The following is a 16,104-nucleotide window of genomic DNA, read 5'->3' as shown; positions in this document are numbered from 1 at the left end:
GTTCTACTTTAACCATTTTACAAAACATAGGGTCCAAAAAGTAATATATCAAAACACAGGATCCAAACAAGTAATGGGGAAAAACACAGGGTCCAAAAAGGTATAAACCCTAAAAAAAATTAGTCACGCGTGCAACAACATGTTTGAACCTAGTTTTCGGTATTGTAAACTATTCAGAATTTTCTGAAAATTTGCAGGATGCTCTAAATATCCATAATATACACGGTCATAAAAAAATGGCACCGAAAATTGTTCACGGGTTGTAAACACTGAGAGCCCTATCGATAGGGCTTAAAGTGAAGCCCCTATAGGAGAATTTCCCTATATATATATAGCTTCTATTATATTTTCTAAAAATATACTTATCTATTTTTCATTTCTCTTTTTATAGATTTATTGAAAGATTTTCATAGCTGTCAGTGGATATTTGGATGCTATACAAGAATGATGTGGATTTGTAAAGGCAGAATGTATTTTTTTTAATGACGGCGCTGGTTCTAGTTATCTATTTAGCCATCTTTGTACTTTGTTGCATAAGACTCTTTAACAGTTGTGACTGCTTTGTTTAAAGATCTTCGAGTTTGTTGTTCAATTTTCTAAGAGTATCATTGATTCATGTTCGTCATTATGAATTAATTGTGCATATTCTTTGGGTAGATGAAGAATTTGTTTGGCTCCTAGTTTTATAAGACGTATGATATTATAAAAAAATTTCAAAGATAATTGATTTCATTGCCACAAAAAAAATATATTGTTATTAAATATTTTTATGCAAATTTAATATATAAAGACAATATATAATAGATATTTTTTAAAAACAACAATGAATTTTGTATATAAAATTAAACCATCCAAATAAACACCAACAAAGAAAAAAAATTACATGAGTGTAGTTTTCTGTAACAATAAAACTCATAATGATATTGCTCATGAAGCTTGAACCATTTTGAGCTATTTGTAATGTAATTCTTCTCCTTCATTTAATCACTGGCTCGCATTTGTGATCTTAATGGCAGTTTTACTCAAAAGCTCACAGATCTCACCATCAAACTCATATGTAGCTATTTTGTGTTTCTCATTACATTGATTCGTACCTGCCTCTATGAAACAAATTGAAACCAAGAAAACAAATTCATCGAAACACCTCAATTAAATGAAGAATGAATTAACTATGATAAATAATATAAATGACTACTACAAAATAGGTATTTCTTTGTAGTTTTTTTTCTTAATACACTGCGATATTTGGGAGTAATGGGAACCGCAATGTATTCGGCCGTAAAGAAAAGTTCACGAAAAATCCACAGAGAAATTTTTTTTAAAATTTATAATTCTTTTTGTTTTCTTTTCATATATAATTTGATTTTGGATTAATTTTTTGAATACAAATAAAATTATATTAATAATGTTATATTCAATATCAATTATATTTAAATTTTTTAATATAAAATATCATATTTTATATAACTAAAATTTATATAATAGTATAACATATAACATATTGTTATATACCTAATTTTTTAAATTATTATCTAAATAAACATAATGTATAAATTAAAATTAAAAAAAACATTCACATACACTACAAGAAAAAGACTCTACAGTGACGACTTTTGTCGTTGCTATAGATCAAGAAGTCATCACTGTAGGTATACAATGACGACATGTCGTCGCTAAAATGGCATCGCTGTAAGCCCGTATGTGTAGCAATCCACAGCGACAACAAAACGCAGTCGTCGCAGTAGGGAATCCTTTTTTTCGGTTGGACTATGATATTGCAACAACATGTCGTCACTGTTGGTGGTTGCAAAATTTAAAATTTTGAATTTCAAAAAATCCTATAGCGACCAATCACTATAGGTCCGTCGACCACCCCATCTACAGTGACGATATGTCGTCGCTGAAGAATGTGTGGATTTATATGCCTACAGCGACGCCATGTCGTTGTCGTAGTGTCGCGAAAACTCAGATTTTTGTGTTCTGCGTGCATCCTATGGCTACAACATGTCGTCGCTGTAGGTATACAGTTTTTTTTTAAATTAATTAATTATATTGATTAAAATTTATTTAATAAAATATTAAATATTAATTAAATAAATAAATCCAACTTATTTAATTAAATAATAAAACTAATTTATTAATTAAATAATAAAATCAATTTAACAATATTCATAGTCTCCAAAATGTAAGATAACAAAACATAAGTAGTATTGTCTCCAAAATAAATAAAAAACAACACAAAATATTAATATGTTCAAAATAGTAATATAATAAAACTAAATGTCATCAAAATCAATTCCAAAGTCATTATCGTCGGGTTGTTGTGGTGGTTGTGGCTGTTGTGGTTGTTGTGGTTGAAAGCTTGCCATCATAGATTGTATCATGTTCATGTCCAAGTTGACAGGCTGAAATTGTGGAGCTTTGATGTTCGGATTTGTTGCTTGCAAAAATTGTTGCATTTGCTGGAAGTTGTTGTTCTGGGTCATAAAGGCTTGACTGAAGTGTTGAATCATGGACTGGAAATCCTCACGTGGTATCGTTGGAGGGCCAACTGTTGTGGACGAAAACAGTGATGCCTCTGATTGTGAAGAGGATCCGGTGGCGCTTAAGGCAAAGGTACTAGTACCCTTCAACTTGCGTCCAATACCTCGGTTGTGGCCACGACGTTGACCAAGTAACTTTGAGAAGACTTGTGTCTCATTGACAGTGGCACTTCCTGCTTTAGATTCAAATTGAGATTGAGATTTGGATTGTGTCTGGACTTCTTGTTGCAAGGCATCCTGAAGTTTAGAAACAAGATTATTAATACATAATATAATTGAATAATATACATATATACAAAACTAATAACATTACTTACATATGCATCCTTAGCATTCGTGTTCACCCATCCACATGCATGTCATGGAACGTATCAATAATGTTGGGCAGTTCCTTAGTCTGAAGACTCATCTTTAGAAAGAAAAAAATTTAACAAAATCTTAGTTAAATATTGAAATTATTATTAAGATAACTTAAAATATTTTAAATTATCTATATATTTTTATCACCTTCTTAAATCGAGTAGAAGCATAAGAAGTCGATCCATGGAGACTTTGATACTTCTATTTTGCTTTGTTGGCAGCATTTGCCTTGAGCGTGCCATGAACTGTGGAGTAGTGAAAATGTCAACCAACTTCTGCCAACTCTCATTGTCCATGTCCTCCGGTGGATTCTTTCTGGCTGTCTCGATATCATCATACCCTCCATGTTCATCGAAGTGTCTTTTCTTGCGACATTTTCTATCCTTGTAGCGATCCTAAAAGTCTCACTCAATCCCAGTATCTAGCAGTCGTCACTTAGGGAGAGCTCGGGGAAGAATGAAAAATTCCTTCAAAAAATTGTGAGATTTTTTAAATTATATAAAAAAAAAACTTTAAATGTGAATAAGTAGATAATTTCACCTTAAGCTTTTGCATCAATCCAATCTTATGCTCATCCAGAACACTCTGCCACGAGTCATAATATAACGGGACATGGTGACCAATAAGGTTACCAATAAGTCTCGTGAAAAATGTCCCAAAATCACTAACTGCTTTGTAGGTTCCCTCTTTCAGATCAAATTGTATAGCCAACGAACCTTTATTAAAAGATATAATTAAAAGGGTAAAATGGTAATTTTATTCCCAGTTAATTATGAATCATTATTAGAGGGTTAATTTGTATGTAATGACTATATCAATGGACGCTTTATTATTATAAAATACTCAGTAAATGAAATGTTTGTAATTACAAGAGTGCAGTCTCATATTTATAGTGGAGTAATCATGAGATTAATAAATTAAGATTATTTAATTAAAGAATTTAATTAATAATCTCAAATTTATTGGAGCTTGGAATTATAGGTCCATCGGTCCCCACATCGACTCTATCAGCATTATTCAAGGCAAGAGTTGATATAAAGTGTAGCATGGTAAAAAGACATATTTAAGAAGAAATTTGTTTTTCGGGCCAAATATGCAATTATGTGATAATAGTGATTAATTAATTAATTGCAAATTACTTGTAATTATCAAAATTAATTAATAATTAATTATTGTATAATTTTCGAAATTATATAAATAATTAAATTATTATAATTTTCGAAATTATAATAAAATTAATATTTAATTTTCAAAATTAGTATTAATTAAAACTAATTTTAATTAAAATTATAATAATATTTCAAAAATTATTTATATAATTAAAATTAGTTTTAATTAATTGGTGGAATTAATTAAATATATTTATTTGAGTGGGAGATAGTAATCCGATAAGTTCAAATTGGATTTGAATTTAAAAGATTAATATTTATTCAAATAATTAATTATATTTGATAATTAGTTAAAAAGATAATAGATTCAAATTTGAATCAATTATCAGGTTGTTGGATTTTATTTGATAAGATAGTTTGAATAAATAATTAAATAATTGTGGAAAAATCTCATATCCCTAATTTGTAGTGCTACACGACTCACACAGTCCTTGGACTGTGTGTGGCGTGAACTACGTAGAAAATCATGGATAAATTCACTTTTATGTATTTAATTAATTAATTAATGAAAAATTCAAAAGTTAGTTTTTTGATATTTTCATTAATAAGATAATTAATTAATTAATTAAAAGATAAATTGTAAATTGGTTACATATTTATTTTTTAAATTTAAATTATTTTCTATTTTAAGTTAGACTTATCAAAAAATAAAAAAAATTGAATACTTAATACAAAATTTATTCACTCTAAAAAAAAGAACGATACTTTTATGTCTCTCCCTGAAAAAGATATAGAATCAATTTCAGACTTATTCTTTTGATCTCATGTGTTGAGTACATCAAGTTGAATCAGAAATATACCATTCTTTATTCTCTAAATGACCACACACTTCTTGAGGTGTAGAGAATGTTGTGGAAGATCTTGGTGTGAGTACCTGAGAGCAGCTTGGATTGGAAGTTCGTTCATTTTACGAAAAGATAGCAAGGACACTTGATAGGCATCAAGAGGTATGTTCTTTATTCTTTTCTTGTTTATGATTAATGTATGTATACTAATGAGTCCGCATATTTAAAGGTAGTTTAAATATGTTACAAAAATTTGGTTGTACACTGGGCCAACCCACCACCATTCCGCTGCGTATTAGGAAACTTGTTCCTAACAACATGTTGTAAGATAAACTCATGTTACCAAATTGATTAAAACCATCAGCAGCCAAACTTAATCGAATGTTTCTGAGTTCTTTGGAAAAATCAGGATATCTGGAATCAAATTGTTTCCAAGCATCCCCATCAACATGATGGTGCATCACACCATCTTCTTTCGACCGTCCCGTACTATGCCAGGTCATATCATTTGTTGTATGCCTTGAACCATAAAGATGCTTCAGCCTAGGAGTCAAAGGGAAGTACCGCAACACTTTGTGGGCGACTTTTTTCCCTTTTGTGTCTTTATCAACCCATCGACTCTCACCACATACATGACCACTTTGTTTTTGGGAATTCTCCTTCTAGAACAAACAACAGTCGTACTTGAAAGCATGAATTGATTGATATCCTAACCCTAACTTCCTCATTTTTTTCTTAGACTCATAGAATGAAGTCGGAATCTTATTCTCCTTCGGGAATGCAAATTTCATAAACTTCAAAAGTTCATCAAATGAACTATTTCTCCATTTATTTATAACCTTCATGTGCATCATCTTTGCCAAGAAGTTCAAGGAAGACAACCAAGTACAACCAGGGTATAACTCAGCTTCGACCTCTTGAAACAAGTCATCAAATTGATTACCCGCACTATTGCCACCACCATCTGAAATTCCTTTAGTTACGCCTTCTTTGTTAGTGTCTTTGTTCACCAATAACATCATTGATGATGTCAATCATCTCATCAGTCACTGGAGTCCTGTCGTCCACTATTGGAGGCACATCAACTTCACCGTGGTAGGTTTACTTCACGTATCGCTGCATAAACCCATATCTATGTATGTGAGCCTCCACCACATCCAGTTTCTGATTCAGCATATTGACACACTGAACGCATGGACATCTGACTTCTCCTGAAGCATTCACATGATTCTTGGCCATTTGCATAAATGCTTGAAGACCATTCCAAAATTCATTAGAGTTACGTCGTCTATTAGTTATCCAACTCTTGTCAATCGTTATAACTGATTCAAGTGGAAAATAAATTATCACAATGTGATAATCATAAAAAACTACATTTATTTGCTAATAATTTTTTTATCACCAAAACACTAATTTTTTCAAGGAAATTGTGAAATCTGATGAATATATATTATCAAATTTTATGAATATATATTATTTTTAGTTGTGAATGTATTGTAAAGTTTTATTATATAAACAAATATTTCATTATAATTACTATTATGTTCTTTAATAATTATCAAATTCTTATTATAATTTTCACTTCTTATTTAAAAAAAATAACAATAAAGTTTTATTATTTTAATTTTAACTTAATTTTAAGAGTAAAGTTAACTTAATTACCTATTTTCTCTACATATATTATCAAATTCTATGAATATATTATAAAATTAATTAAATAAAAAAATATTTGATTATAAATTTATTTATTTTGAGTGAAATTCATAGAATTTTATTGGGCAAACAGCCAAGATGAAGCAAAAACATCAAACATAAATAGTTTTAAGGCCACAGACATGAAGGCAAGTCAGGCCACCAAACTCTAGGAGAATCAAGAGATAATGCAAGTTTTGCTAAGGAATGAGCTGTAGAATTACTAGCTCTATTACAATGTCCAATGGAAATAGACGAGAAAGAACTCCATGCTTGATAAATGTCTTGGAGAACAATGCCATATTCTGAATTATTAGCCTCCTTACGGGCAATGCTTTGGCAAACACGAAGACAGTCTGTACTAATCCGAATACGAAGGAAGCCAGGGCGAATACAGAGAAGCATCCCTTGGAGGGCAGCAGCTGCTTTAGCGACATGAGGCGCTAATGATGCCGTCAATGGAGTTGCAGCAGAGCAACGAACAAACCCCAAGCTATCAACCACCACCGCCCCCATACCCACCATCCCTTTATCACCATCTAAACCAGCATCTACATGAACACACATCTCTCCATCAGCCAAGGGAACCACTTGCGCAACAGTAGGATGCGCAGAGGACCCACCACCACCTTCCTCAGTTCGGGTTTGGTTTTGAGCCTCTTGATAACGCCATAGAAAATTCAGAGCCCAAGGACCCACCATACCGTCATTAAGAAACTTATTATCATGAACAAATTGGTTACAACGATACCAAATTCTCCAACACAACACCAAAAATTCCTCCACCTCTTTTTTCTCAAGAATCTCCATACACCCAATAAGAACTTCATAGAAAGAGGAGGCACTTCCCAGCGGTTCCAAGCCTTTTACAAATTTATTAATTTACCATTAAAGATTATTATTTTAATTTCTACTTACTTTATAAAAAAAATATTAATAAAGTTTTATACTTGTAAAATTATTATTTTAATTTATACTTTATAATGTTTTAATTAATTTTTATTAATTGCATTAAAATTTATTAATTAAATCACACTAACTTTAAATCTAACGACTGTAATCTAGTCTACCTCAAAATTTAAAATCTGCATAAAAACATATAAATCAGTCCCAGAACATACATAAAATTTAATATAATCATTTGAACTCACAAATAAACAACAAAAGCATATTATAAACATATTATTTATATAACCTAACTTATATATAATTCAAAACAAAATTTTTATTTAACTTAACATATATACAATTGAAAACAAAAAATAATAAACTTCTAATCATATTAATCTAACCTACCACACAATTTAAAAATATATCAAATACATTTTTATCTAACCACTACCAAAATTGACAAGTATATATAGAATAGATGATTAAGTACTATATATAAATTCAGATTCATGACTTTCGGGTTGTCTTGAACAATAACCTCCAGTCAGTTTTATAAATTCTCCAATGTATTCATTTCTCGAATATTGTGCATATACTCTACAAAAATTAAAATTAATTATCTATATATTATAATCACAACTCTAAAAAATTAACATTAAACCATTTTCGTTTACAAACACTCCCTTAGATGTTGTGGAGCAACTAATCTTAGATCTGTAATTGCATAGAAAATGACAACATGTTATTTTGAAAATTTGAAGAAGAGATAGTACATGATGAATGTATATAATATGGACTAACAATTTGAGTAGATAATAATGAAGAGGAAGAAACAAACAAAAAAATCGTCATTCTCAAATGTATATTCAGTAAAAAATTTGATGTATATTAGATAATTAACAAGGTTCACTTAACTAGTTAGAAAAACTGTTTCAAATCCCCCGCTCCTCCATTATAATCAGAATTTCCTAAAGTGGCCTTTTGTACGTATCTTTTTTAAACTGTTTCAAAACCATTTCAATTTGATAAATATATATACATATAAAATTTTGACACTAATTAAATATATATATTAGTGACATTTTTCAAATGCTACTTATATTAAATATTCACAAATTAATGACATTTTTGATCAAATGTTACTAAAATAAATCAATATTGACATTTTTTTTAAAATGTTACTAATTCAAATGTCACTAAAATAGTATTATTGTAATAGTTTTTGATAAATGTTACTAATTAAAATGTCACTAATTTAATATTTTGTTGTCTCATTACTTGTTTGGACTTTGTGTTTTGACAAATTATTGTTTTGGACCCTATGTTTTGTTAAATAATTAAAATAGACCCTTAAATCTGATTTTAATCAAAGTTTTTGAAACAAAATCACGAATATAATTAACCGAACTAACAACTTATAAAACAAAAACACAATCATTCTGCCTAAAACTGTGTTGTTATATTCAATTTTTTGTTCATCAAAATCAAGTTTAGAGGTCTATTTAAACCATTTTACAAAACATATGGTCCAAAAAGTAATTTGTCAAAACACAGAATCCAAATAGATAATGAGACAAAACATACATGGTCCAAAAAAGTACAAGAGTTTGGTGCAAAATGACCCTTAATGGTGTGTAAAAGTAATTAAATATCCATGTTTTTAATTTTATAGTAAAATAGTCTAACTACATTTTTAATATTACATATTAACAAATATATCATTTAGCAAATTACTATTTTATTCTAAATATTTTAATATTATGGTATATGTATATTAGTTTTTATTTTAAAATTATTTTGATTTTTTTTTATTTTTTATGGGTTGTTGAATGATATACAATACCACAAAATACATATACTGAGTTGAAAAATAATATACCAACAAAACTTACAAATTATTATTCAAAATTGTATATAATATGCTATCAAAATTATATACTACCATTAAAATGTATATACCATGATATAAAATTATATACCACCACTATGTATAATAAGATAGAAACTAAATATCATAAAAAAATGATATATCATACCACAAAAAACGTACACACTGATTGAAAATAATATATCAATAACCTATAAAAAAAACTTAAAAAACCAATATAACTTTAAAATAAAAACTAATTAAATAAAACTAATATCTCTATACCACTATATTAAATCATACGCTCCTAAATAAATTAAAACAATTATAAAAAATGACAATTTAGATAATTAACAATGTAAAATTATTATTTTTCTACAATTTTAAAATTGAAGACATTAGCTTCTTGATTCCATTGATTTTGGTTCGTTTACTATAATTTCTCAAAAGTACAAACCCATTAAAATATCACCTTCTAATCCTTCCATAAATCACTCTTCATAAAACAACTCTCTTATCAACATCTATTGTTGCTTTTCCTCTCATCACCTCTCTTTATTATTTGATTATTACTATAAATATATATATGTGTATATATATTGTACATATTGACATAAACATATATCTTCGTTAAAAAATAAAATAGTTAGCACCTCCAAAATAGATAATATACCATTTATATGTTATATACTTTATCCTTTTAATTAAGAAATATTTTTTTAACATTTACAATTTTTATTACAAGTATAAAAGTTAATATTGTAATTTTAATTACAAATAATAAAATAGAGTTTTTAATTTTAAATTATTTATAATTGTATATATTTTTTATTATGAGTTAAAAATCAAATTAAAAATTGTGATTGATTTTTTTGTTCTTTAAAGATTATTTTTTTAAAAAACAATAAATATTTATAGAGGTAGATTTTTTTAATTTACTAATAACGGTAATTTTATACAAAACTTTTTCTTTTTTAAGAAGATGCATTAAGAGAAATTTTAAAAATTTATGATGGGTTTATTTAAAAACAAATATAGATATATATTAAATCAATTACTTTTTTAATTTTAAAGTATTTATTAATTTTTTTATTTTCTTACCAAAACTCATAATTTATTGTTAAAAATAATAGTAATTAATAACTAATTATACAACAAAAAAATAATAAAACTTTACATAATAAGGCAAAACACAATATTCACATTTGAAATTTAAAGTTCATAAATGAATCAAATTAAGTATTAAAATAGGCTTTTTTTCCAGCTGTTGTTTAATAATTTCAAAATATTTTTATTATGTTATATATATTTTTATTTTTGTCGCAAATACTTTAATATCTATAAAATTTTAAAATATTATTTTATGAGTAATGATATGAACACATATTTTTTATACCAAAACATATACACTTATGTGCAATGCATTTTAACTCGGTATGACTTGTCTTAAAATCAAAATGATTGGTTGAAATTTTTTGCCACATAAATATAGTATTTTAGTGTAAAATGTATGTGCACATATCATTATTACTCGGATTAAATTGGATGATGGAACACTTATCTAACTAATCAGCACAAGAGGAAAGTTCAGATTTTCAATCCAATCCTCATATGACTCTGAAAGGAATATTCTATAATAATTTCATTGAAAATAATAAATGGGAGACAAAAAAGATATTAGAATGACAATAATTGTTACATATATAAGTGAAGCAATAGAATAAAATTATGCAAAAGGTATCATATATAATGTAATCTGTCCATATTTAATTTTTTTTTAAAGACTAACTGATCACTTTTAAGCAGATAAGATGTAATCTTAAACCATGTTTATATATATATATATATTTTAAGAATGAGACATCATAATTAACTAATAAGATAAAAACTATTATTGCATAAGCTCTCAAAACAGACATTTGAATAATGGCAATTCATAGTTGAACGTGAGTATAAAGTGGGGTAGTGCTAGGGAAGTTGAATAATATACGAGCCTTGGTTAAAGACTTAATTATTCAATATAAAATATTCTTGTATTATTGTATACATTTTGTCTTACACACAAAACATGCACTTAGTGGTTTGGAAACCTTTCAAATCCATGTTTAATAATGAGGGTACAACATTATCAGCATCGAACAAAACATTTCATTCCCATAGATTTACAAAGGCTAGCTGGCTAGCTTGTTTCAGGTAAATATTATTTCTCTAATCTACCAAAAAAAAAAAAAACAAAAAAAAAAAAGGAAAAGCAGAAGAAAAACTATAGTTAAATCTACAAGAACCCAATACTTGTGTCTATTTGTATTTGTCTCTGTCTCTGTCTCTCTCTTTCTCTCCCATTTATAAGTGTAAATCAATCTTACTTGGAGGAATCTAAAGCTTCAAACCTGTCTTCAGTTAATCAGCAATATCAAGATCCAGAAATGCTTTCTCAGTATGCACAAAAATAAGTCCCAAAAATACCAGATGGGCAGGTTAAAATCTTCAAAGAAATGGTCTTTTTTTTTTACTTGTTGTGACTATTATTTGGGTAGAAACACCAAGAAACATGTCATGATGAACAAATGTGGGAAACTAGTACTTGAGTCAGCAACTGCTGCTGCAGATGTAGGTGGTGGGGGGGGACCAGATGGTACTGCACCAAAAACTGTTGAGCCACTTGAATTTGTTGTGTTCAACACTGAAGAACTAGTACTGCAAGTCCAACATTTAAAAAACAAGTCATTTTTTTTCCTTACATAATTGGTATAGATAAAATTATACAGCTGAGCTGAGTGACAATGTTACCTAGTGGATGGGAATAGACACGTCCCTGTACCTGGTCAAGAAAAAAAAAAATTGTGAAAATAAGAAACAAAGGTTAAAATAAGAAGAAAACAATAATGAACACTGTTGAAATTGGCCATAGGAGTATCTCTTAACATATAGGAACCTTGACTTTTTATCCCTCTGAAGTGGATAATTTCTGGCATCACGGTTGAATTTGTCAAATATCACTTTTTGTTCTATTTCACACTAAAGTAGAAGAAGACACACACCCTTTAATTCCGCAAATGGACTGACTAACAGATAAAAATAACTAGACATCAACTCATAATTTTTTTTTGTTAAAAAAACAAGGTGTGTAAAACATATTCCAACAGAAGTCAATTTAGAGGCCAACACAGACATATCTTCTAGGATTTTTATCAGTACAAGCCATTAGTAGTCCCAAACAATATTTTTAGACTAAGAATAAAAATAAAAAGCATAGCATAAGAAGACATCTCACTTGGATTAGTGCTAGTGACAACAGCCGTTCCAGCAAAATTGCAGCTATTTGGAACTGGGTTCTTCTGGTAATAGCTGTTGAATGCATAAGAAGCATGGTCTCGGATGTTATTCGGATTGTAACAACTTCCACCAGGCTGAATTGCAGAACAATCAGCACCACCATATCCACAAGCATAGTCCAAAGCAACTTGTAATGAAGTTTGTGACACACTTGGACTAGAAACACACCAACTTGAACCTAAAGAAGCAGGGGTTGCAGCAGTGGTAGTAGTAGTAGTGGTTGGAGTGAGAGTAGGTGTCATGGTAAAAGGAGAGCTCGAATCTGGATTCGAATTCGGGTTCACAATTGGTATGGATGAAGTGGTGGGATTGGTTGGAGTTAATGTTGGAACAGTTGTTATTGGTGTTGTAATGTCCTTTTGAGTGGTGGATATTTGGGAAGTAAACTTTGGTTTTTTCTCTTCATGATTTACAACTTTGATGTGTCCAATGCCTTCCTTGACAGTTACCCTTAAACCTGTACTTCAAAGCAAATTAAATTTAGCTTTAATTTTTATATGTTCTGTTGTTTTTTTATTTTATTTTAAGAATAACTCTTTTTTTGCTAAGAGTGTTAACAATGTAGAGAAAGGTAATGGTGCCAAATCTGAATAGGGATCATGAAATCCAATTATTACAAAAACCTCTTCTTTTGACAAAAATAAAACAATAAACAAATAAAGGATTCTGATTTGAACTTGTCTTCATGCAATAAATAATGTAGCATAAAACAAAAACCAAACAGTGTTTTGTTTCTTTTGTAGGAGACTAGAAATTTCATACATCTATAGTTCTGTTCACACAGTTAAAAATGGACACTTAACAAACAATGAAACAAGTGAATTTGTTTTTTCTTTCCAAAGGTCACCACACACCAATAGGTCTTTATATATATATATATATATATACATATATATATTTTTTACCATTTTGGATAGTTAGGTGGCCTAAGTTTAATCCAGCTGAAGGATGCAAATAGCAATACCATCAGAAATGACTGCTTACCAATACCAGGTGGAAAAGTTTCTTTTTGGAATTCGAGAAAAATATATATATGTATATAAATATCTGTAAAAAGTTAACTGGAGAGTGTTCAATTTAGGTGTCTTCGAGGTGAGAAAAAGAGTGCTAATTTCAAGATGTACTCATTTATCTGCATGAACTAACTGGTTTCAATGAAAAAGCTTTAAAGAAAAGTTGGAAAATATATTTTACTGTCCGTGACTTATTAATACATGTGGTGAAAGAGGGTTAAAGTTTGAATTGAAACTTCAGCAATTATTGCAAGTTTGAATTAAAATAATAATAAGCAATTAAAGTAAAAAGAAGAGTCCTATTCTTAGATTGAATAGTCTCATTGGTATCAGATTCGGCAGTGAAATTCGATACCCAAAAAAGAGAAGAATACAACACTCAAAAGAAAACTCACGGTGAAGGGCTAAACACTTGGAGACACTAAAGTTATGAAGCAAACAATAAGAACCCACCATTAAAATTGGCTAACTTTAGATATAGAACATTGAATTCTCATCTCTCGTTGCACATTATGATAGAAATGAATAAAGAAGAAAGAAGAAAGAAAAGAACTTGGCAGAATCTTTAGAAGCTATCTACAAGTTATATAATAAAGGATTGAAGCATCAATTTCGCCAGTCAAAAGAGAGAAAGATGCAAAGGGAAAAAAAAAATAAAGGGAAAGAAAGAAAGAAAAAGAAGTTGGACTTAACTGAACTGGATATAAAAATCAAATCTGTATTGGGATAGAGTAGGAGGGGAAAAAAACCAAACACAATATTAATTTTTTTAAAACAAGCACATAATAATAGAAAATTATATAATTGAAACCAAAGTACATAATTGAAACAAGACAAAACAAGTCACCTGAACAAAGGCAAGGACCCAATAGGAAAATCACAATATGACAATAATTAAGTCTTCTTCCTCTCATGCCCATTGTTTAGCTCTTCTTCTGCTTCTTCCTGCCTTCAACTCCTACTTCTGAAATCAAAGAAATCTTTTTTCTTCTTCTTCTTCTTTGGTATAGAAACAGGACAGAGAAGAAAAGGTGTTACAAGGGAGAGAAGAAACTCATCAATGAAGTTGTGGAAAAGAAGAGGAATTTATATCTCTTCTCTTGTACTTAAATATAGAAATCTTGTTGAATAAGAACACCCTTTTGAAAGAGAGAGAGAAAGGGAAAGGAGACATGGATGGGTGTATGAGGGTGCAAGCAAGAGAGGGTGCAATTGCAAAAAGGAGGGAAAAGGTGGGGAAGAAGGGTTGAAATAAAAGGTGGAGAGAGAGAGAGAGAATTGTTTGTAATTTAGGTTTGGTATGTGGGCTGGTAAGTGATGATTGTAATGATGGTGATGATGTGTGCATTTGCCTTTCTCTTTATTGTGCCTCTTCTTTTTCTGTTTGATGATATTGACTCACTCACTCCCTCACTCACTCTAGTAGGAGGAGTAGCCATTACCCAAACCAAACCATGATATAAGGGTTTTTTCCAACAGTTGCATAGTTTGAGAAAATGGTTCGGTTTGGTTTGGTTTATATTATCTGACAATTGATCCTCACCTTCCATTAAGGGGTGAGTGAGCCCTACACTAAAATATGTGATACAGACTGACACTGCTAAAATAGTAATGACTAAAAGGAGAGTGGTCTTTATAGTTTTCTCTTTCAAGTAAAACTTTGTTTAGAAGTAGGTGATGTTATGATTCTTTCCTCCTAAGAAATATATGTTAATCCATGTGAGTTCAATTCAATTAATAATACAGTTAAGATATATATATGAAACAACTACATAATAAAATAAGTTATCAAGTGAACCGACTTACTTGATTAGAGGAACAATGACAAAGAACTCTAAGAATATTGGACCCCTCAACTCATGCCCAGGTTACTAAAAGCAAGAGTCTAAGCCTCAGTTCTCTGACTTCTTCCCTACCCTTTTTCCTTCTCTTCTTTCTTTCTTTTATAAAGCTAAACACCTCCTCTCTTTCTCTGTCTCTCTCTCTCTCCATATTTTCTTTTTGAGATTGGATTGATTGATTGCTTGGCCAAGGCTTAGGTGGAAGATTATTATGTTGGTGCCCATAACCAAATTGCATGAGCATAATTTATCCATGTATTGCTGTTCTATTTGGTCAAGGAAGTGTTTTTGACTTTGACATGAATTTAAGAATGATTACCTTTGTGTTTTTGTTTTTTTTTTAAAATATATAAATATAAATAATAAAAAGAGTGGTGATAATAGGAGCTCAGTTCTGACTACTTGTCCTGAAGCACTACTCAACAGTTTTGGTAACCATTATCAGTAACACCATAATGAGGCCAATCCCCCAAGCTCTGTTTATAATCAATCAAGTTGGTTTTGTACAATAACATCATATGAAGAAATTGAAAAAAGGAAAAAAAAATTATTAGGAGAGAATTAATTATCTTGTAGAGGATGGTAATGGAGAGGGGACCAAGATTAG

At 29.5% G+C, this 16,104-nt stretch overlaps 2 protein-coding genes across 2 annotated transcripts; both read right to left on the bottom strand.

Annotated features, from left to right (window-relative positions):
* Positions 1 to 6,678: 6,678 nt before the first annotated feature.
* Positions 6,679 to 7,359, bottom strand: LOC133813917 (uncharacterized). The gene has a single exon (XM_062246947.1). It carries the CDS (start codon positions 7,357 to 7,359, stop codon positions 6,679 to 6,681), a length of 681 nt encoding a protein of 226 aa, XP_062102931.1.
* Positions 7,360 to 11,381: 4,022 nt separating this feature from the next.
* Positions 11,382 to 15,387, bottom strand: LOC133817293 (PLASMODESMATA CALLOSE-BINDING PROTEIN 2-like). The gene is made up of 4 exons (XM_062249767.1): positions 14,504 to 15,387; positions 12,582 to 13,100; positions 12,098 to 12,128; positions 11,382 to 12,004 (listed from the first exon to the last, which is right to left on the bottom strand). Exons 1-4 carry the CDS (start codon positions 14,574 to 14,576, stop codon positions 11,833 to 11,835), a joined length of 795 nt encoding a protein of 264 aa, XP_062105751.1. The 5' UTR covers positions 14,577 to 15,387; the 3' UTR covers positions 11,382 to 11,832.
* Positions 15,388 to 16,104: the final 717 nt, after the last annotated feature.

This window comes from Humulus lupulus, chromosome 2 (assembly GCF_963169125.1).
Source record: "Humulus lupulus chromosome 2, drHumLupu1.1, whole genome shotgun sequence".
Taxonomy (NCBI): domain Eukaryota; kingdom Viridiplantae; phylum Streptophyta; class Magnoliopsida; order Rosales; family Cannabaceae; genus Humulus; species Humulus lupulus.
The sequence above is the reverse complement of the archived record's forward strand: the minus strand, read 5'-3'. Positions and strand labels throughout refer to the sequence as shown.